The sequence below is a fragment of the Micropterus salmoides genome, unplaced genomic scaffold, assembly GCF_014851395.1.
Source record: "Micropterus salmoides isolate LMB-PRFRI ecotype aquatic unplaced genomic scaffold, ASM1485139v1 Ms_hic_scaffold_10, whole genome shotgun sequence".
NCBI lineage: Eukaryota > Metazoa > Chordata > Actinopteri > Centrarchiformes > Centrarchidae > Micropterus > Micropterus salmoides.
Window position 1 is genome coordinate 26,128,790 of NW_024040041.1, and position 23,683 is coordinate 26,152,472.

Sequence of the window (23,683 nt, forward strand, 5' to 3'; positions counted from 1 at the left end):
GCAAACACTTGGTAGGCTACATCAGCTGCATTAAATGATCGAGTGAAAGAAACAAATCACTTTAAATGCCTCCCGCCCACCCCATCAAACCTGCTTGTTTGTGTGTGTGCTCACAATCATGTGAGAGCTCACGGATGGCTGTGGATCACGGAAGATCGCATTTTATGCTCTTCCTGACTGGACTAGTTTTAGACCGCCCAGCTGAGCTCTGTCCCTCTCTGGTCTGTTATAACTCCATTACAAAAACTTAATTAAGTTTCCAGCCAGTGCTCTGGTTGTGTGGGCACCTCTCCACCCACTCACAGAAAAGATTGAAGTCTAGGTTATATCTTTCACACAGCACATCGCTATAGATCCAAGCATGCACGCACATATAGGCTGGCTGTAGAATATGAATTTGACTTGAACAAAATTGATTGTTGTTGTTGAGGCGTTTGCAGTTCAGTTTCATGACCAAAAGGGGGCGCTGCAATCTAACTGATTGGGAAGGATTTGGTAAGAGAATATGTTTGTGCTTTAGGTGCCTGTTCACTCAGGCCCATTTTCCATGTCAAACATTTTAAAAATCCTATTCTAAAATATATTTCCCCCCCACACACACAAATTTATCATCTGTTGTCCCAGAACTTTGGACTAGTCAGCGGCCCAAGGACATGTCCTGTCCTCATGAACCTCACCTGGAATATGTCACATGACCATGTGCAGTGGCATACAAATATAACAACCAACTAGGCAGTGGTCATAAATATACACAGACAGCAATCCATACACAGGAAACACACGTTTATCATATTTAAACAATATTATATTTCCCCTTAAAATAATAACTTTAAAGCCAACATGGTGGGAATTGGTCTTTCATTTGAGTTCAAACCCTTTTTGGATATCAAAACCTGAGATAATGTCAGGAATATCTGCCCATTAGAACAATTTTACTGGCAATGGGGGATATATTTTCTCCAAAATATAGTCATAAAATTTGTTCCCAAGGCTGTAGCCTATACTGGACTGCAGGTAGAAATAAATAGTGGAACGTTGTAAATGAAACAGGATAGAGAAGTCTAGATGTTTCCATATAGGCTATGTTACCAAAATAATCTATCTCCTTGTCCTGCCGGCATTGAATTAAAAAAAAATATGAATTCTAATTGGATGAGATTCCACACACCTTTCCTGTTCCCTCCAAACTGCTATTAGGTGAGATGCCATGGGACTAAAGTGCAGTTTACGTTTAAGTGGGTAACGTGATTTATTTTTTTTCAAAGATCATTGCACAGAGACGTTTTATCAGATTTATGGATTAATCGTGCGCAAGGATTTCACCATCCTTTCATGTTAGTCAGTTCTCCTTGTTTGTTGGGGCCCAGGAGGTGGGCGTAGGCTAAAGTGTGCGCCTTGTTTAGAGTCGTATTACGAAAAGGCACGAACATCAGCGTCGGGGAGGGACTTTTTTTACATGTGGAAAAGGAATAACTCTTGAGCTTGGCTCTCTCTCTCCTGCTCTCTCTCTCTCTCTCTCTGTGCAAGGCCTTTCTCGGACAGCACAAATCTGCACCTGTGCTCTCACACTTAATGTTTACCCAGGGTGAACAGGCGAGCCTCTGGCGTTACAGTTTGTTGCTTGCAGTTATTTTCGCCGGAGTTTCCGTAAGTTGGAACAATGTTTGGAAGCGGCAAGTCAGCGGACCCCAGTCCCAGACAGCAGAGGAGGAAAGTGGGGGCGATGGACCCCAGCAGGATGCTCGGTAAGGAAACCTCCAAACTTATAAGTTCTCCCCTCAGTTGCCACAAACCTAACTGAGAGATATACGCCGTCATGTTAGTGAGAGGACTTAAATATGTCACTTTATAGCGAGCATGTGTTTCTCCTGTGCTCTACCTCAGTATCACCATGACATTCTTAGTGAGTGCATAAGGATTTTAGTGATTCCCACCATGTTTATGTTAACATAACATGTCAGCAAGGAGTTACAGAGGTGTCTTGTATTTTAGTAGTGATGAAGAGGCTTTTATCATGCCTATGTCTATATTTTGTGTCATCCACACTGTTTCTATAAAAGTACCAGTGTTGTGATATTTTTTATCCTTAAATAGCTTGCTGTTGCTGACTACTGACTTACTTACATAGGCTACTTATTTGATGATTATTTGGTATAATTTAAAGTCTGAAAACGGGCTAGTTTGATTTGTTTGCTCGTGCCGCACTGTACTACCTGTCCATGGGGTTGTGAACTAGTGTCCTGCGAGAAATAAGTGAATTTTATTAGAGACAACAATATAAGACAGATGTGATAGATGAGATGAGATAAATATGAAATGAGATAATAACAACTCACTGACACATCAAATACAGACAAAATTGGACAGCGTGTGTGGGTGTAGCTGAAGTGATCATGTGTTTATGAAGAGCTGAACTGCTCACCAGCCCACTTGTGTGATTCAGGCTCCTCACCCTTCCCATCCAAGCCTACTTCCTCCCCTTCACACAAGCCCCCTCAGCTCACTGTCACACCTTGCCCCAAAATAGACACCCGCTGAGCAGCAACAGAGCACCTGTCAGAAAGTCTGAAAAGATGTCTAGAAATTGGACCAATGTTAATGCTGTGCGTGTCCTTTAACCTTTTTATTCTATACAAATGTAAAATGTGCTTTGCAGCCAATAATAAAATGTATGTATTCTTTCATGTTCTTTCATGTTCTTTGGCAGGTTTACAATATAATAATAAAGTTAACAGCATGCCGTCAAGATTTGAAAAGTTGTTTATAAAATATACTGAGAACTATATTTGGGACATTTAAAATACATGCAAAACAAGGATTATTCACAATAAAAAACAGTTTGCGTAACTTTCCTCCACAAAGTTTCTTTGTGAAATTCCCTTTTCTGTTCTTGTAATGTTTCACGTGTGTTTATTTTGGTGTTCAAATAACTTACTTACTGCTCCAAAGAAGACTATGCTGAAACTCTGACACTATGTAGACACTTGTTTAAGCATTGCTGATGTTTGAGTTGTGAAACTGTATCTCTGTGCCTGAAAATGTAATACGCAACTGTCATCTCTATATTTGAATGTCCCGCTAATTCTGGTCGACCCCCCCCCAACTACTTTTCTGTGCTGTCATAAATCAGTCTGGTGGCCTGCAACCCACAATGTCTTAGCAGCTTTTCAATCCTTACTTACATCAAATGGAAAACATATACACCACATAGTTTTGTCATTTACAGAGTGGAACAAAGTGAAGTGAGAGGTTTTGTGTCGTGAGGTGTCACAGGACTACTTGTTCGTTTTAAGATTTCTCACTGTGTGGCCATATGCAGCTTATTAGTGTGTCATTCATTATGAAAGACAAAACCAATGTGCGAGCTGAATGCTGCTGAATACAAAGGGGCTGCTTTGCTTGCATGTTCAGATGTGTGCTGTCCAAAAACCATTGGCAGAAATTCATCATTTCAAAATAAAAAAAAAGTTCTAATCCTTTTTCTGGGTAATCTGGCTCCGATCAGACGAGGTCGCTTAGAGTCACAACTCCAAAGTTGTTGTTTTTTTTGTTGTAGTTAGGCTTTCCTCAGATCATCTGGATATCATAACCTTCATTAAAGACTGGACCTGAAAGATGTACAGAGGACTGCCCTTCTGTCAGAGCCCTCTCATGAACTTAGAAAATTACATTTTCCCATCACACGTATCATATCAACAACACCTTTAAGTGTCTATCTTTATACAAGTGTAGAATCCTAGCTAGCTGGCTGGTTATGCTGAAAGAAACATGAACCGTGTTCCAGGAGGAGCTGGTATGTGGGCCCGAGTGAAGAGGACTCATGCAGACACAATCTATTACTGACCATCTGAAATGATTATTGTCTTTCTGATCCTCTCCTCAGTTTTGAAGGCGTCCCCGCTGCTCAACATTGTTGATACACCCTCAGAGAAATATGCCTTATGGGACTGATTTGAATGTTTATTGTTTTCTCACTGCTGATCCATGACTGCCTGACTTTTCCTCCACCAACACTATGAGGTTCACATTTGCACTTTTAGGTAAAATGTCCACCGTTCAATGTCAGGAAATTTGGTACACACATTCATGTCCCACACAGGATGAACTCACTGTGGGGATCCCTTAGCTTTCAATATATTGTCACATTTTTAATTTGTCCAATACTTTAATTTCTAACCAAATCTGTAAAACTATGACATTCCCATCAGCCTATACTTTGTATTTAGTGCTATTTCACAAATGTTAGCATGCTAACATGCTAATATAAGATGGTAAACGTGATATCTGTTTAACATCAGCATGTTAGCATTGCCATTGTGAGCGAGTTAGCATGCAGACTCTTAGCATTAAGCTCAAAGCACTGCTGTGCTAAAGTAAAGCCTCATGGGGCAGGTAATATGGTTGTGCTTTTTTTCCTCCAACAATGCTAAATCTGCCGCTTTTGAAGTTTTTCTTTTGTGCTGTGTTGAAATACTTGGCTTTGGCCATCTGATGAAGTGAATGTCAACCAGATGTTCAGCAGGAGACAATGAAAAGAAAACACATTTCAGCTGTTGAGCCTAAATAATCATGCCCATCCTTCCAGTTAAACCCTTATGAATAGGCTTTCAGAAGTGTATAATGTATCAAAATGTGAATGTGCATTGAAAAATAAGGCACGCACATGCAGACTTGTGCTCACTTGTTCTGTTGTGGTTGGATATCACAATGATGCAGGTGGAAAGGCAAGAATTTGGTTAAGGAAGGAGAGGCAATTATAAAAGGTGAAGTAATGAGCTGAGACAGAAGCAGTTAAGGCTGTTTGGGCAGTTAAGGCAGTTTGAGCAGCTGAGCAGGGTCAATGACCCGCAGTTAATGAAGTCCATGTGCTCTGCTTCTGAGAATTCCTTGCATGGTAATGCCGTTGAGAAAGAGGCTTCTTTTGGATGGAGGGTTGGTAGGATTTCTTTGTGTTCGACACTGATGGGCAAGACCCACAGCTCCAGTTTGCCTCTAGTCTGGGGTGGGGGTGGGGGCTAAGAGCATTTTCTGTTAGAGCTTTAGGGGTCCTCTGAGGAACTTTGTCAGCCATTTGGCACTGACAGTGTGATGCCTGTGATTTAAGGCAAAGAGAAATAAAGTATGCCCACTGTGTCTGGACAAATCTTCAGGAGTGAGCAGAAGAGACCAAGCCATGAAGAAGATTTTGACATGAGTTAGAGTTTGTTTAGACTTCTCCTTTGAACAGTTCTGAAAGAGAAAACTCCCTGTGAGAGGTTCCATTCATCCCTGCAAAAGAAGCAATGAGGCATAGCTGAATGTCCTTTATGAAGACTTGTACTGTAAAGCTGGAGTTGCATACTTGTGCAGACAAAGCTGTTTGCTATAATCCGGTTCCTAACTAAACGTTTAAATATATATTTTGTCATTTCATTTTAACAGTAAAAGTTGTGACAAATGTAAGTTTGCATTTTTTCAGGACCTTCAAACCAGTTTTGAGCCTAAATGTTTGAACGTTTTCCAGTTATTAGAAAATGTCCTTCCCTGTTCCTTGGTGAAATTCAGCTCAGGGCCTTTGATACACATCATCCTCACACTCTCTATCTCCACCAATTTCTTGATAACTCTAAACCTACTCTATCAAATAATTGCAGAAATGCCCCCCAAGAACTGGAATACTGTAATAATTGTTCACAAAAAGTTGAGTACATTTTACATAATTTTAAGTTTGACTCATGCAAAAATCTCCACTCCACAGTATTGGATTGCTCCCTGACCCATTTGTCATATTTGAAGTATGGAATGAGAGTCAGAGAAACTACTTTGTAAACACTCCCTGCATGTCCTTTCTACTTCAACTCTGCCATTCAAAACCATACATAGCTTTGAACTAGAGCTGCAACTACTGTAGCAAGTTTGTTCATTGTTGATTATTTTGCCAGTTTCTGTTTGTAATTAATCAGTTAAATGTTTGGTCTATAAAATGTTTGAGGAAAGCAAAAAGAAACCAATGGGACGTGATTGTTTGGCATTTTGCTAGAAAGATTTCATAATGATTATCCACTGTTGCTGATTAACTCTCTGGTGATTGACAAATAAATAAGTGAAAGATTGTGTCAGCCCTACTTTAATCTCTATTTAATGCAGTCCAGCTCTTGTACAAATGGCCTTGTGAGTGACTTTGTACACGATTGTAAAACCTTTTTTGTTAATTTTTACAAGCTATAGCACATGCACCAAACACTGCATAGTTACTTGTTTTTTCATCTCTTTGTTTCACTGATACCACATGACTGTCAACTGAAACATTTATTGTGTGTTCACCATGGCTATAGATCCCTCAGGCTTCCTGCTTATTCCTGTCTCCCATGCTCCGATCCTTTCAGTGCTCACAACAAATCATAATCCGTTCTGAGGCTCTGCATTTGTTTTAACTTCCTGATTACATTTCCATTGATGGTAATAGCTAGGAAGAACCAGTATTAATGGTACAGTGAGACAAACACTTTGAAACTTTCTACACTGTAACTCCTTTTTCTGCTGTCTGTTGGCCTGCCGCTGCCCCAAGAGAGAAAAAAATCTACAAATTATCATGACAGATTCACATCTCAGCATTCGATTTCTCTCAGCTTTATTCTGAATTTAAAAAGTCTAGACTGAAAGAAAACAGATAGAGAAACATAGAGTCAGTTTTCAAGACAATCCATGACACTGAAACCTTTTTTATGACCAGTATAAACTTCTGGCCATTCCCTCCGAGGTTTGTGTATAAAACACAAGCTTGCATTTAGGGTGTAAAAAAAGAAAAGTGTTGACTATATTTGTGAGGTCAGCTTTAAAAATACAGCCACGGTCTTTTTTCAGGGATATATTGCTGTTCTATGATTTAGTTGACTCTCAGAGCAGATACCTCACTCCCTGAGTTAACCTGACAGACAAGAACAAAAATATCCCAGTATAACTACAGAATTCCTGAAGGGACTTATAATGTTTTTATGGTACTTAGTACTGAGAAAATGATTGTACCTTACAGTATTTCTTTTGACACATTTTTAAATTTTTTTGTAAGGACTTTTGTAAGGTTTTATTTTTTAGTTAGTTGTTGATCTGTACTATTGGATGGATTGCTATAAAATGTTGTGTTGGCATTCATGCTGCCTAATTTTGGAGGGGAGGTCCTCTGACTTCTCCTCTAGTGTCACCATGAAGTTTGCATTTGTGGTTTTGAGGGAAATCTCACTATTGAAATCATGAAATGTGGTGCACAAATTTATGTCCCCATCAGGATAAATTATAATAACTTTGGTGATTGCTTAACATGCCATCTTGCGCCAGCATAGAGTCTACATTTTAAATAGTCCAATGGTTTATGACCAAATATCTGTAAAAAGAATGACATTCCTCATATGCTTTTTGTTTAGTGCTATTTAGAAAACGTTGTCATGCTAACACGCCAAACTAAGATGGTGAGCATGGTAGCATTTAGCTCCAAGCTCTGTAGTGGCTAATCACAGCCTCACAAAGCCGCTAGCATGGCTGTAGACAGCAACAAAAAACTACAATATAACTACAAAATTCCTCAGAGAAGTTATTTTCTTTCTTTGCATAGGTGTCATTTACACTGGGGATGCTGGGGACATGTCCCCACCACATTTTGAAAGCATTTGTAAAAAATGTTCTGAAAAACAGCAGCAAGAAATATTAACTAACAAATGACAATGCTTTGAGATAGGTTTATTTGCACAATAAATAATAAACGCAATGCAATTTAAATATAGTTTCACTGTAAATTGGAGCAGAAAATGTAGAAAATTACGAGTTTAATGGTCAAAATCTTGTGGGGAAGGACCCCCGTTAATATATTTCAGCATCAAATATTTCTTCAAAATAGTGTTAAAAATCTTCTTATCTTGTTCTTCTGCATCATGAGGTCTTCTGACCCAGGTTTATCATCACACCCCTAATCTGAGCCTTTATGTTTTCAACACAAAGTGACGTCCTTGTTTCTATGGTACTAAGAGGTCAGGTTTTAGAAACATTATTGCACTTTAAAGTATTTCTTATCATATTCTTATTATCATATTCTCAGGGACTTTTTTTGTGATACTTTAAGGATCTTTCACTGTAACTGTAGCGTTTTTCTCATTTTGCTATGTGATATAGACTTTGCCAACAATGTGACAAGATAGGGAAGATGGGCGACTGTATGAACACAGTTCATTCGACACAGTATGAACTTCTGATGAACCTCATTAGACTCATTACATTAAGTCTGTTTGTCGTCACAATAAAACAGCACAGGGCCAAGTCATACTTGCTGATGTCAAACTGAATCAGTTTATTTTTACATTAAAACTTCCACAAAACGTTTGTTTTGTGTGTGTGTGTGTGTGTGTGTGTGTGTGTGTGTGTCCAGGGCTGCTGGACAATGAGGACATTCGCATGATGATGCAGGGCTCCAACATGGTGAAGGTCCGCTCTCAGAGATGGCAGAAGAGCCGCAACCTGCGGCTGCTGGAAGACGGACTCACCGTGTGGTGCGAGTCCACAAAGAGCTCCCGCAAAGCAAAAAACCAGCAGACATGTAAGTATTGCTAAAATCTGTGTCTCTGTGTCTGTGTGTGTGTGTGTGTGTCAGAGACTCGGACTCGAGTGCGACTTAAGTCGCACACACAGTGACTCGAGACTCGACGTGAGACTCGTCCTCAAAAGACTTGAGACTCGACTTGAGTTTACTTGCCAAACTTGTGGTGGTCAGTTAACGTAATCATTTACGTCCCGCTGGCTGCCATCAGGTTAATTATTGCCGTTGGCTGGAAAGAGGTTCCAGGTTTATTGTTGATCATGTAACATTACAGTTTTATTTAGTTATAGCCTAACTTTACACTGGTTTGAGAGTCTGCAGGGTGTGTCGACTTACAGTAGTTTAAGCTGTCATTGATTGCATTGCACATTATGGTTGTGCTCTGTAAGTTAAAAACAGGTTACAGCTTTATTGTTGTAACTTTACAGTATTATTTAGTTAACTTTACACTTGGTTTCAACAGGGTTTTTTGACTTACAGTATTTAATAAGCTGTCATTAATTGCATTGCACATTACATGGTTGTGCTCTGTAAATGAAAAATAGGTTTAACAGTATTCCTTACAGCTATGAAGTTTTATTAGCAACCTGGATTGAACGCAGCAGGTGATAAAACATTCGTAATAACCACGAGACTTGAGACTTGACTTGGATTCTTGCTCAGAGACTTGAGACTTGACTTGGACTCTAGCTCAAAGACTTGTGAGCATCTCTGGTGTGTGTGGGCTGGCTTGAGCATACTAATCATCAGGAGTGAGGATTTACGGTGGAAAAGGGAGTTAGTTTTAAGAAGAGAGGAGGGTTGAGGAGGAAATGGAGCTCTGAAAGTGAGAGTGCTCATGAATAGGAATTGGTCTTCGACTATGGAAAGAGTGGAAACTTAAGCGATATCAGATTAGGAGAAAGGGGCTTTGCCTGGAGGGAAGCTTATCTACAGGGGATTAATGTAGAAACAAACCAGCAGGCCTTCAACCAGTCCAGTACAGACTGGGATGTGAGTCAGAGCGCTCATTCAGCCAGCTTATTGTTTGGAGTTGTTGAGCTGTTTTATCTTGGCTTTATCTCATGACCTCTCCTCTAGTTTGCCTCATTAAAGTGGTTGCTTGTTTCCCTTGTGAATAAGGAAACTAATCATAGATTCTGCAACCTGGCTAATAAATAATCATGTAATCAACACGTAATTTATGTAACAATTCATAATTATAGTATACCTAGACTTGTGAGGAGTCAGGTACAGCATGCTGGCTCACTTCTGCTTTGCTAAGCTGTCGTGTAAAGTGCGGATCTCACAGCGAAACTGTCTGCAGTGACCAAGGAGGAAGGGACCAACAAAAATTGTGCAAGGGTGGCTTTGATATCTAGTAGTGAAGTGTCTTCTTAGGTGAAACCGTGTTTATTGGAAAAACCTTCAGCCTGGTCAAAAGTGAGACCTTTGCATGTGGATAAAAAGGGGAAACAGTGTAAAACACAAAAAAGAAGTGAGATCAATGGGTTCTATTACAGCAGATAACAGGAAACAGAAACAAAAAACAATTGATAGAAACCAAGATCTGGCAGGTAGGTTGGAATGCTGTTTACTTGGCCGGGCTTGCAGTTGGCTGAAAACATCCTGTAAAATACTATTCCCATTTAAATCTCAGCCTGCCGTCTTTCTCATTAGCATACAAACTCCAGGAGGTTAACAGGCTGAAAAACAAGATTAGTTTTCCTATATTAAATTTACAAGCTGTTTAAATGGTGTTTTGTTTTTCAATTCAATTTATTTTGGTGAATTAATACTCTCAGTGTTTTTAAGGCATCATGCGTGAGGGAAATTATAAAATTATAGTGAAAGGTGAAGCCCATAATGCATGGCAATATCTTTAATGAATTTATTCAGGGAATGAAGTTGAGGATGTCAGTAGGATGTCTTGACAGCGTCCGCTATCGCAGCATCTCAGAGTTACACTGGTGGCCTAAATTACAGGAACACAAATGCCTGGAGGAGTCAATAAAACAGAAAGACAGAGACTTTACATCTGATTGGGGTGCTAATCATAAAAACACTATAAATGCTCAGAAGATTTTCTTCCTTGCTCCTTGATGTTTAGCTCTCCCACGTCTCGCCACGTTTGTGCTGTCTGCGCTGATGTTGCAACACAGTTTAACGTGAGCCCCCGCTGGCCTTACGGAGAGCGTGGGTGGGTGGTGGGGCAGGTCAGCGGGTGGTGAAGGCCGTCTTGATTGTGCTGCAGCCTCGCCAGAAATAGACACAGAGTGGTCGAATTGCAGCGTGTAACACTCCTTACAATAATGACAACAAGCAGTGTGAGGGAAGATAGTGATAATGCCACTGGCAAGCTGCTGACGACCATATCTGTGTGTGTTTAAGCGTGTGTTTGTGTGAATCTGGGATGAACGCTTGGCTGAGCTCCAGGCAGATCTCCAGGTCCAGTGTGATATGACGCCTATATTTCATGCTGTGTCTTGTGCTCAAAAAGCACTTGGCACAAAATCCAATAATTAACACTTCTACTGTTGCTTTCTAAACCACACACACACACACACACACATGCATGCCACTTTTGCCATGTCTCTGGGATAACCACAAAGGAGGAATGTGAAGTAATTTTGAAGAGGTGGTCTGCAGAGGCTTTATGACCTTCAGCAAGAGAATGAGGCTATTGTCAGGGCAGACTGCTTAGCACCCAACTGAGAGATGGCCACACACATCCCAGTGCAGAACAAGACGAGCTCCTCTGGATCAGCCAGTAGCCAGCGTGTGTTTGTGTTTGGCTGTCTTTTTCATAGCAATCAGTGTTGCCCAGAGCTCTGCAAATATGAGATAAACAGATCACATTAAGTTGAAGAAATCTCAACTGTTTTGGCAAAATGGCAAACTTGGTCTGTCAGTCCACCACTTGAAATATTTTTCAGTCTATTTTATACACACATGCATAGTGCCCAGACAAACAAATCCTAAATACTTTGGTGACTTGCTAACATTTCACCCAGTACCACCAGATCAAAATGTCTTTTCCGATACTTTGGTTTAGGTTTGCAGCTAATGATTATTTTCATTATTGAATAATCTACATATTTATTGAGTAAGTGATTCATCATTTAGTCTATGAAACAAAAAAAAAAGTCAACAATCATCATAACTTCCCGGAATCCAAAGTGATGGATGAACATAGCATGTTTTATCTGATCAGCAGTCCAAAACCAAAAAGAAAAAACGAGCAGCAAATTCTCCCATTTGAGAAGCAGTAACCAGCAAATATTTGGCATTTTTGCTTGAAAGATTTGTGAAACGATGAATTAATTGTGAAAATAGACTAATCAATAAATCAACTAATCATACAGCTCTACTTTGGTTTATGTCTAAACATGAATTAAAAATGACTAAATATCTGCAAAACTAATTACATTCCCTCAGCTGTACTTTGTATTTAGTGGAGCTAATTAGCAGAGTTTCAGGAGCAGGAACACACATCAATCACGTCATTGCCAGCATTTCCATAAATACCCACACGTCCCATATCCTCTTCTTCGTTCTCGCATTCTGCATAGCTCACGTTGAGCATTCAGTCGTTTCAAGCAGACGTCAAGCTAACAGCCTTTTCGAGCTATCACCTAGCCAACAGTCATTTCATCTAGACTGTTGTTTCAATCCAAAGACTGTTGTTTCAATCCAAAGTCTTTTCAAGCTAACAGGTGTTTCGAACTAAGTGTTCGAGTTCAAGTTGTTTCGAGCTTAATTTGTCACAAACAAATAGTCTAAAGTCATTCAAGCAAACAGACCTTCGTCAGTCGTTTCAAGCTGAAATCATTTTGAGTTGTTCGACCTAAAAGGGGCTTTCGGCACCGGGATGCCAGAGCTCATCGCGGCTCACTCCCAGTCATTGCCAACCTGACTGCATCCAATGGTCAAGTGAACGTGACGTTTCAAACAAAAGTTGTCTCGAGGGAACAGTTGTTACTATTAGAAGGGGCTTTCGGCACCAGGATGCTTTCGGCACCAGGATGCCAAGGCCTTTGCTGCTGCAGGATAGATGAATAGTCGCCAAACTTTACCACTAACAGCATAGCCCTCTCTCTTGCTACAGGCCAGCTTGAAGAGCTCCCGCCACGTCACAACTAGTACAATGTGATCGTTCGATCTCGCCACCATATCTCATTCATCGGCATGCATCCACACCTGCTCTTGGGTTTCACTTCACTGCATCTTCCCTTCATCTTGACCTTCGGCGTCATTACTGCAATTCAGACTCATTCCATATAAATCGGGCCAGCTTACACCCATCTTTTCTCCGGAGTCCAGTGACCCTGAACCCTTACAAGACCCTCGTGAACCAATTGCAACTCTGGAATCCCAGAGTACAGCAACTTCAGATCGTCTCCGAATCGGTTCCAGTGGCCTTTCCATTCCTGGTGCCACCACCTCTTCCGGCAGGCGCGAGTCATGCTTTCTCCCATCCATTACCCCGGTCAATCCTTCAGTATGCGAGCTACCCTCTCAGCCTCCTTTCCATTCCTGAGCACTTGATACATATCACACTGGTCATTCCAAGCATACCATGATCACATTCATTCAGATCTCAAAGATCTCAGATCAACTAGTGCTCTCACATAACTGGAAGATTTTGGGGGTCCATTATGCCCAGTTTAATCTGTTATCTGTTGATTGTATGGTTCTTGCTAGTGAAATGCTAATTAGCACATGTTAGCATGCTCAACTTTGACGGCGAACATGGTAACCATTATACCTGCTTAACATCTCATTATGAGCATGTAAGCATTTAGCTAACGAAGCCAAACAGAGACTGAAGACTCTTTAGTCTTGTTTTTATTTATTTGAATATCAACCCTCCTGTGTTATCCTGTGCAGCCACCGCGATGAGATTGTAAATATATAAAAGGCCCTGCTCTTTAACTGTCAGCAGAAAGAGCACAAAATGAAGGCCCAGCGTTCATTCGTGTGTCAGTATGTGTGCTGTTAACCCATAAAGTTGCAGGTTAAAATTATCCTGTCGAGAAGTGTGTAGGGTGATCAGATGACAATATGTAAAATTCGGTACAGACTTTGCCGGGGGACAACTGGTCGTAATTTGGAACTGTCCCAAATTTATCATTTTTTTACTCAATAACACAAGAACTCTTTTGGTCTGAACTCTTCTTCCCTCTCTTTTTCTTCACCCTCTCCTCTTCCAGTCGCAGTGACAGAAGTGGAGTGTGTGCGTGAAGGCTGCCAGTCCGAGGCGCTGAGGCTTCTGTCTGGATCAGTGTCGGAGAATCAGTGCTTCACAGTGATCTTCAGAGGAGCCAGGAAGAGCCTGGACCTGCTGTGTACCTGTGAGGATGAAGCTCAGCGCTGGGTGCGAGGGCTCCGCACTTTGAAGGATTACGTGGCCAACATGAGTCAGAATGAAAAACTGGACCAATATCCTTTCCAATTTCCAATAAGCTAGAATAAATATAGTGTAGCTGAGGCAGCACTGTCACATGTGCCGTCCCACGTCCACAGCATAGCTAAGGTGAGCTGTAATGACTAGTTAAAAAAACCCTTTCTAAATATAGTCTGACTATCACTGTTAATTACAATCTCTCATAGCGTGAAGACAACATGAGTCTACGCGTCAGGTAGAGTGTAACATTACGATCATCTCTGCTTCTCTACCCTATTTTTAGTGTTGTGGTAAATCATCAGGGTAATTATTTTATACAGCGTTTAATATGTTTCACACTGTAAACATATAGTAGCCTAGGTGGTTTTCTGTGTTATAGGCAGGTGACAAACTAAAATAAGTGTCTTGTTGCTATCAACTTTTTCAAAGTGACTTACAATAATTGCATTCTACCTGCATAGAAACAAGAGCTAGATGTCACCAAACATTGTAAATGCACCACTCCCAACAAAAGGGCCTGTTCAGTGGTGTTTATAATTTAATTTATTTGTAATATTTATTCATATTTATTTGATACTTTGAGGCAACACACAAGGTCATGGCATCAACAAAAGTTGGATTATACCTTTCAGTATGCACCCAGTTGCCAGTCATTAGCTAGACCTAGCTGTTCAGTTTTTGTTGAAACTATACTAGCTATACGACTGAACTTTAAAATGCATTTTCCCTGATGATTACAGCAACCAATAACTCTTTCAATGCCACTTCAGTGTACTGGGGAAGTGAGTGTTGTGAACTTTTACTTCAAACAAAACCCTCTCATGTGGGCAGGGAAGGAAAGAAAAAAAGAAACCTGGGGTGGGACCACAACCCCATCCAGGGCAAACAGTAGGTGTCAAGTGGTTGAATAGCAAATAAAAAGCTGCAGTACGACAGAATGGAGCTTATTAAAGACTCTCTAATGCTTCTATCTTGACAACAACATCCACATCAGGAAGCATAATCCAGTTATTTGTGAGATTTAAGTGTCACTCTGCACGTTATCTGTCCAAAAACTGCCATAACTGTTTGACTGTAGTCTCTAGGTTTTACTCTGGTTTTATTCCTTAATCCTCTACACTTGGATCCGATGCTACCTGAAGCGAGCAGATCAGAATCAGGATGGCAAGATGAGCTACGATGAGGTCAAACGGTTGCTCCAGATGATCAACATTGACCTGAGTGAGCAGTATGCCCGCTCTTTATTCAAGGTCAGCGTCATCATATGTACATTGTGTCAGTTTTTAGCACCTGTAAAATAGTTTATGGTCAGTAGATGTAATTTAGATGAGCTGAATACTGAAAGCAAAAAAAGCAAGAAGAGAGGAGTTACTGTGCAGAGATGTAGAGCTGGTGTAGAGCTGGTGATATTTTTCTTAGTTTATTGTGACACCCTGGATTCTGCAGTCTGTGTTCAATTACCAACCCCGCGGCGGACCAACCACCAGCTCCCCTCCACATCTTTATCCCTTCCCTCCTGTTCTCCACAACAAATCAAGAGCCAGTTATTTCTTTATTGTGGGGGATTTCTGCCTGCTATGTCCCTCAGCTCTCTATTATAGCTGAATTGTTGGTTTTTATGCTGTGCTTTGCACAGATGGGATGAATTATTATGGAGATGCTTTCCCCACAGGGAATTTGAAGCACTCCCAAAATAAAAGCATGCTCAGTTTGATATGTGTCTATCTTTCTCAGTGTGTGTTAGATTGTTTGACTTGATCCCTTTCCCTGTATGCCAGAGGTGTGACCGATCCGGCGATGGTCGTCTGGATCATATAGAGATTGAGGAGTTCTGCAGGGAGCTGCTGCGACGGCCTGAGCTGGATGCCGTATTCAGACACTATTCGAGTAATGGTTGTGTGCTCGCCACTGCTGAGCTGCGTGACTTCCTGGGAGACCAAGGAGAAGACGCCTCATTGAATCACGCTCAGCGCCTCATACTCACCTATGAGCTCAATGACTGGGGTATGTCCTAAAAGCGCTCATTAAAGGCTTTCAGGGAAGAACCCATACCATTTTCATAGAAACACAGTGAATGTCCCTTTTGATACTGTCTCCTGAGAACATAATGATTCAGCCTGTACCTGTGAAAGCATTTGCTATTTAAAAACTGAGGCTGCTGCACAATTAGGGCTGGGAAATAAAACAAAAATAATTATTAATAATTATTGCAATATAATTTTCCTCAAGAACAATAGAATAAATGTTCATTATATCGTCATTGAATGTTTGATTTAATTCATTTGAATCACAAACTAATTAGCACTTAATTTTTCTATTAAAATATTTATTTTGTTGAGAAAAAAGGGACTGAAAAAAGATTTACTAATCATCTTTTTTGAAAGAAAATTGCATCAAGCGTTTGTAGTGACCAGAAAGAAAAGTTTAACCACAATTGACTTTCACTCAGGAGCATAAATCAGCGTTTAAACTTTAAAGAAATAATGACATTTATCGTGATAATTATCGATATCGAATGATATGAAATGTTTTTATCGTGATAACATTTTTGGCCATATCGACCAGCCCTATGCACAATAATTTAATATAGTTTATGTTTGCGGAAGTGAGAGTGGTTTGTTTTAAGGAAGAAATAAGTAGTTACAATGAGCAATGGTAGCCTAAGTTGCTGAAAAACAAAACAAAATGCCACCCACAAAAATTAGAATATCCAAGGAAAAGGGTGTCAAAGTAGTGATTTTGAGTTCTATTTATTTGAATGAGTTCAAATCAATCAAAAAAAATAAGTTATGTTTACTGATAACCTGTACCTGTACAGTAAATGATAAAAAACAATTTTTACAATGTCAGTCATATCTATATACTGTATATATACTGTATATGGGCTATGACATAAAAAACTAAACAAAAATATGCAACAGAGGTTAAAGTCTTTTTTAAAACACACCCTGTAAGACATTAAAGCAAGACTATATGACAATTATGGGATGTGGGAATGCTAAATGCCAAGCTACTTTATAGCGTTTAGCTAAAATGCTAAGCTATTGTAACAGTAGCACAAATGATGTCAAAATAATTCATAAAAGAAGCCACGTACATTTTTTATCCTAGACTGAGAGAAGGAGGTTTGTCCATGTAACCCCCGTCCTAGATGTTGTTTAAACCCTTAAATTCAACTCTCACCAGATTTGTTGATAAACCCACTAAAACAAAACTGACTTGATGGAAACACTTTGCCATTTATTGCAGCCCAGAAGAACCAGTTCATGACCCAGAATGGTTTCACCATGTACATGCTGTCCCAGCAGAATGATGTGGTTAACCCTGACCATACCAGAGTCTACCAGGACATGAGCCACCCTTTGGCCCATTACTTCATCTCCTCGTCACACAACACCTACCTTACCAAGGACCAAGTCACCAGTGCCAGCAGCACTGAGCCATACATCAGGTATCTCTCAGGACTCATTAAACATCCTAAAACAGCACATATTTTATCATAAAAAACTTTAGATTATCGTAGTTTGTATGATCATCCTGTGGTGTAAGATTAATTATGTGTTTTTCACTGACAGGGCTCTGAATCAGGGCTGTCGCTGTGTGGAGCTGGACTGCTGGGATGGAGATAAAGGTGAACCTGTCATCTACCACGGCCACACTCTCACCTCCAAAGTGCCTTTCAAAGAGGTCATTGAAACCATCGACCAGTACGCCTTCAAGGTAAGAGGAGCTTGATCTGATGGTGTAAATCCTCAGCTATGACAGTATGTTTGAAGCTCCTCGTGCCTGACTATGAAATACGCAAGTAGTCCGTCAGTAAACAAATCCAGATTCCTGACTTCTCGCTGTCACAGCCTACTGCACTTCTTGTGGTTGCTTACTTGGCTCTGACACAACCCTGTGGTATTTTGGCTTTGACATACAAAAGCATTCGAGTGTAAGGTCCTGTATTGCTATTATGTGATGTTTTTTAATGGCTTGGCTTACATGTTTTCCTGTGTTTCTCTCTTTAGGCGTCCCCATATCCTCTAATCCTGTCTGTGGAGAACCACTGTTCTTTGGAGCAGCAGGCTGTTATGGCCAAACACCTCCGCACCATCTTGGGCAGCAAACTGCTCACCAAGCCCCTCTCTGCCCAGCCACAGAAGGATCTTCCTTCTCCTGAGGTACAACACACACAGCTGGATCCCTTCAAAGGCCTCTGGCTGTCTGGTTTTCTGATTAAATAATTTTTTCCAATGACCTTTGTTGCAGGAGCTGAAGGGGCGTATTCTGATAAAAGGGAAGAAGCTGATTCCTCACTTGGGCCAGCTGGGCAAGAATGGCAGCTGTGCCAGCTTCTCCTCAAGCTCTGAGGATGAACCAGCAAGCAGCAATAAGAACACACCTAAGAAGGATCCTGCAAAGGTCAGTTCAGGAGAACGAAGAAGCCTGAGAAGCTGTTAAAATGAACCTAATCAACCAATTATGTTTGCCTTTGTTCTTCCCAGGACTGTGCTAAACTGAGCCCGGAGCTATCAGAGCTGGTGGTGTACTGCAGAAGTGTCCCCTTCAGTGGGTTTGAAAATGCTTCTGAAAAACCTCCAAATGAATTGTCCTCCTTCTCTGAAAGTGAAGCCCTAAAGCTCATCAAGGACTCAGGTACAACAGTGGAAACAATTGCATCTTGACATTATAGAAAAAAAAGTCAAAAAGATTTTATGACATTGCTTTACTGCAGCTGATTCTACAGAAAATATAATCAGCCTCCAGTGTAACATGGCATGCAGTTTTCGATCTTTTCACTTGCAGGAAAGCTTTTTGTGAGACACAACAGCAGGCAGCTGAGCCGGATCTACCCCTCCGGCCAGCGGCTCCAATCATCCAACTATGATCCTCAGGAAATGTGGAACGGCGGCTGCCAGATGGGTTAGTACTCCACACTAGAAGCTAGGATGCTGATATGATGGCGGCAAATTGAGGCAATTCATTTGAAAAACATTATGTGGTCAGTAAGTGCCAAAGAAATGTTGTACTGACTCTCATGTATACAAATTGCTGCTACATCACAAAGCATTCATGTCACCCAGCCTTCAGTGATGCTGAAATGTGTGATGAGGCTTTCCGTGTGATTCACTGACTCCACTCTCTGTGCTGTGCAGTGGCTCTGAACTTCCAGACACCAGGGGAGCAGATGGACCTGAACCAGGGCCGCTTCCTCCCCAATGGTCGCTGTGGATACATCCTCAAACCGAGCTTCCTGCGCAGCCGCTCGTCCAACTTTAACCCAGAGAACACGGGAGGAGGCCCCGGTCACGTCCCCACTCAGCTGACTATACGAGTGAGTGGTAACGTTGAGCAACAGTGCTACAACAGTGTAAATCCATCTTAAAATTGGATGTTACATTGTAGAGCACGGTTTTTAGTTTCTGACATACTTTGTTTATTTAGATCAATACTCTTTTTTTGTGGCCTATGTAACTAGTATTCTCTGTTTCACCGTAGTGTGATTTTACTATTGTTGTTTCTCTGTACACGACATCTATTGCATGTCCATTCATCCTGCAAGGTGTTCGAGGTGTCCCTCCTCTCCCATCAGAGATTTCTTCGGTTTTGCCTGTTAAATATTTGTTGTTTTTTTTTGTTTTTTGGGGGAGGGCATGGGGGGGGTCCTTATCTGAAATGTCATATGCTGAACAGATTGTGAGGCCCTTCATATGTGTGTTTGTGAGCTACACAAATAAAATTGATATGAAAAGTGACTGATTACATTTTGTTTTTCAGATTATATCTGCACAGCAGCTGCCAAAAATCAACACAGAGAAGGCCAGCTCCATTGTGGACCCACAAGTGTGGGTGGAAATTCATGGGGTGGCTATTGATAATGCAAGAAATAAAACCCAGCGCATTGACAACAATGGTAATTCTCAGACTTCATTATTCACTATAAAGCATTACCAATAAAGTGTCAACCTCATATATTACCTTTGTGAATGTTTTAAGGAGAGTGAATACTGTATTTTTATTCAAAACCAATTATTGCTGTTTTTTGACAGAATTAAGCAGCACGATTAGTTTGTTTAAAAGGTAGAGGATACTGGATGATGGATTTACAGCTCTTGTGCGCCCTCTACAGGTTTTAACCCACGATGGGACTGCACTCTGAGCTTCCAGTTGCAAGTCCCTGAATTGGCTCTGGTGCGATTTGTAGTGGAGGACCATGATCACACTGCCAAAAATGACTTTGTGGGGCAGTTTACTGTACCTTTCACAAGCCTACGAACAGGTGCTTGTAAAGATCCCCTGTACATATTATAGAACAGTCATCAATGTGGCATGTTGTTTAAAATTTGAGTAACATACTCTTTCTTCTCAGGTTATCGACATGTTCATTTATTGAAGGCAGATGGTTCCAGTCTATCCCCCGCCACACTCTTCATCCATGTCAAAGTGATCCGCAAAGGAGTTCCCATCAAAACTGTGGCCGAGCATATAGCCATTGCCAAAGGCAAGCCATGATGGGCATCTGAACAAGGTGTGAAAGCTGACAACAAAGGGCTTTGGAAAAGGAGCTCTAAATGTGAGGAGAGAGAGAGAGAGAGAGAGACTACTGCTGCTGCCAGCCGGTCTCCCAGTCCAGACCTCAAGTGGTGCAGTTTACATTGAGCCACTTCCCAATGCAGGGAGAAAGATGTCATTTATCAGAAATGCAGAAGTGCGCTGGCTCTTAGCAAATGAATTGCCCCGGGCTAGATAATGAATCCATGATACACTGTGGGAGTATCTAGTCTCGTCAGTGCTGAGTGCTCTGGAAACAGAGCACTGAGTATTGTGGTTCATGAAACATACTGATATAGGACTGGTTACAAAATTAATTTTAATGTTCTCAACTCGTGTGTCTAGGTTATTCTCTTAATCTTTTGAGCCGATGTGTTATTTCGTCCTTTTATATGTTTTGATTTGAGAATTATTTTAACATTTTTACACTTAATATTTGGCTTAAACTTAAAAGAGTGAGAATAGTTTAAACAAAAAAAGCACTTACTTAACTGAGGCTGCCTCATAAGCACTAAGTAGGAATGACTGCGTGACTGGCTGTGAATACAAAATGATATATTACTGTTTTACAAATACGTAATAATGTTTCGATGATCAATATTTACTGTAAAACTTCAATTAATAGCCAGGACTTGTATTTGCTTCAATCCCTAAAATCACACTGCCTATAATTAGGACAGCCGTCTATTTGGAACAGGCCTTTAATTCCTTTCGCAACAAAACTCTTGCTCAGCAGAGATGGTAAATAGGCTGTTTATTTAAACTGGCATGTATTACTCGCCTACTATTATTTACCAGTATTGTATAAAACATTTGATCAGATAACATATTAATTATGAATCATTCATTTGCTCTAGCTCTGAGAGACAGTGCATTTAGGCCAACCTCATGCGCATTAAGAGAGAGAGAACGGTAGGAATCATCAAGGAATGGACACATATTCTGGCTTTATGACCTTTTAAAAGTAGTGAGTTGCCACTTTTTTCCCTGTCTTTCTTGTTGAATAATACTTTGCTGCTCATTGTTTGTGAAAAATGAACTAAACGACTAAATTGTGGAGAATCTTACCAATCTTACGATGTGTCATATGTCCATAATTAGAAAAGTTTAAACATTTGTATGTACAAACTAACAGAACTGGCTCAAGCGAGTGACCCGGTGGGCTTTAAGAGGCTTTTTTACAACCAAAGAAATTCTATAAAAGGGGTCTAATTGAGACCTGTGTTTATTTGTGAAAACATGAAGCCACACCAGGCCAGTAAAAGGGACAGGCTGATTGGGACTAGGCTTTTAATTGAAGTTTTACGGTAGATAGTCTTATCAGATACTTGGCACTTTTAATTTCTCTCAGGAGAAAGATTTTATTTTCTGAGACAAATAACAATTTATTTTCACAACTTACAAATGAACTTGAAATGTACAGATAACTGACTTGCAGATAGATGTTTACTTATGTTTTTAAAATGTTAAATTGTTGTATTTGCGTCTGCATCACTTCACACTTTAAAATAAGGATGTGAGTCAAATTGTGTTTTTAGGATATTTGCCTGTGGGCTTCTTGACAACCTTGAGTAATTATTTTTGTTGCCAGGTCCTTAGATTTAGATCTTAAAAAATTACAACCACCAATTACTGTAGGCTACAGTGAATCATTTAATACTCTTATAAAGAGGTTCCCTAATAATAAAATGGTGCCGTAATGAAAGGTTCTGCACAGGGTTTACTTTAATTACAGATATGATCAGGATGGGTTGCAATAGCATGTAGCAAATGTTGATGACTTTGCATTTTGAAAGCTTATAGCCTATGTTGTGTGAATGGCAGTTAGTATTATGTGTGTTAGAGAAAATACCGTTTTCATAAAAGCACTAATAACACATTGCTGTGTGAGCCCCCTTATTGCTTTGTTTGAAACAGAGTGTGTGTGTGTGTATTGGGGGATGGGGGTTGCACAGGAAGACATAGAGAAATATGTCTACATTACATTGGTAGTGCATTTAATTTGTGTTTACCTTATGAACATCTAAACTCCTTGCAAGCTGACAAGCTATAGGAGATCCAGATGACCAGTGATCTACATGTAGGCCAAGGCCAAAATAAAGTAGGACACTATACTATACCACTGTGTAATAAAATTAAAACAAGTGGCATTACACTGTGCTTCATTCACCAAACATTCCTAGCTATCTTGCCTACCTCAGGGCTATCTTTCTCTATTTGAAAATGAATAAAAGGTTTTTGATGGACTTGGATTCAGGCTCACACTGTGTGTGTCAAAGCTCTATAGGGCATCTTTATGAAGAGTTGTAAATAATGGCTTTATTTATGGTTATCAAATCCCAGTAATAACACATTAATTAGAACATATTTTGGTCCACTAAAGGACCATTGTCTGTGTGCCTCTGTGCCATAGGCCTCCATAATTGTCCAACAACACATGAGTAAGCCATACTGTTTCACTGTGTGACATGTCCCTACAGATAAACATGGGCAATTTTGAGTCAATCCAAAATACAACATCCTGCTGCTGGAATAGCGGACCATATCCACAGCTGCAAATAGTCCCCAGAAACATAATTTACTCCTGTTTAAGAGACCATTGCTAAAAACCACAGTGGCCAGCTTTTCAGAAAATAAACTATATATTTGTGAGTTAATAGGCTACCTCTTTAGAAGGAACGATATGGGGCATGCAGGTCTGCGTGCCACAGACAGGATAAGGACGTCAGCAGGTACTGCAGTAACACGTTGATTTTCATCTTTCCATGGGTTTTGTTGACATGAAAAATAAATAATATTGCCAATTTTGTCCTTTAATGCCAAAAATGAATCCTATAGCCTATATAAAGCATGCATAAAACAATTAACCAGTAATAAAGCCTTTAGTTCCAACCACTTTAAAAAGGGTGTTTCATTTGAAAGTGGTACTATATCCAACTGCTTTTATCAGAAAATAGGCTGCAAATAGTCCCCCAGTTAACTCCTGTTTGAGAGAGATTTGCTAAAAAACCCCCAGCTATTTCAGGAAATTATTGAACCTTTCTAAAAAAAAATTACTTTTTATTAGTAAGTAAGTACCTGTCCGTTTTATCCTTTAATGTGTAAAACGTATGCTCTATATAAAGCATTCATAAAACAATTAACCAGTAATAAAGCCTTTAATTCCAACCACTTTATTCCGGGGGTCTTATTAAAAA

At 40.2% G+C, this 23,683-nt stretch overlaps 1 protein-coding gene across 1 annotated transcript; it reads left to right on the top strand.

Moving 5' to 3' along the window:
* The first annotated feature begins 1,369 nt into the window (after nucleotides 1-1,369).
* On the top strand, nucleotides 1,370-22,365 carry plcd3a (phospholipase C, delta 3a). Its single transcript, XM_038705155.1, has 15 exons — nucleotides 1,370-1,745; nucleotides 8,396-8,563; nucleotides 13,756-13,984; nucleotides 15,070-15,199; nucleotides 15,728-15,953; nucleotides 17,199-17,400; nucleotides 17,525-17,669; nucleotides 17,963-18,115; nucleotides 18,204-18,356; nucleotides 18,440-18,590; nucleotides 18,741-18,857; nucleotides 19,091-19,269; nucleotides 19,713-19,848; nucleotides 20,065-20,214; nucleotides 20,305-22,365. Exons 1-15 carry the CDS (start codon nucleotides 1,661-1,663, stop codon nucleotides 20,445-20,447), a joined length of 2,367 nt encoding a protein of 788 aa, XP_038561083.1. The 5' UTR covers nucleotides 1,370-1,660; the 3' UTR covers nucleotides 20,448-22,365.
* Nucleotides 22,366-23,683: the final 1,318 nt, after the last annotated feature.

Bases quoted from the DNA above. Each gene is read 5' to 3' on its own strand.
- plcd3a (XM_038705155.1), top strand. From the start codon at position 1,661: ATGTTTGGAAGCGGCAAGTCAGCGGACCCCAGTCCCAGACAGCAGAGG. The intron at 18,357-18,439 runs GTCAGTTCAGGA...TGTTCTTCCCAG, and splicing joins CTAAGAAGGATCCTGCAAAG to GACTGTGCTAAACTGAGCCC. The intron at 19,849-20,064 runs GTAATTCTCAGA...CGCCCTCTACAG, and splicing joins CCAGCGCATTGACAACAATG to GTTTTAACCCACGATGGGAC.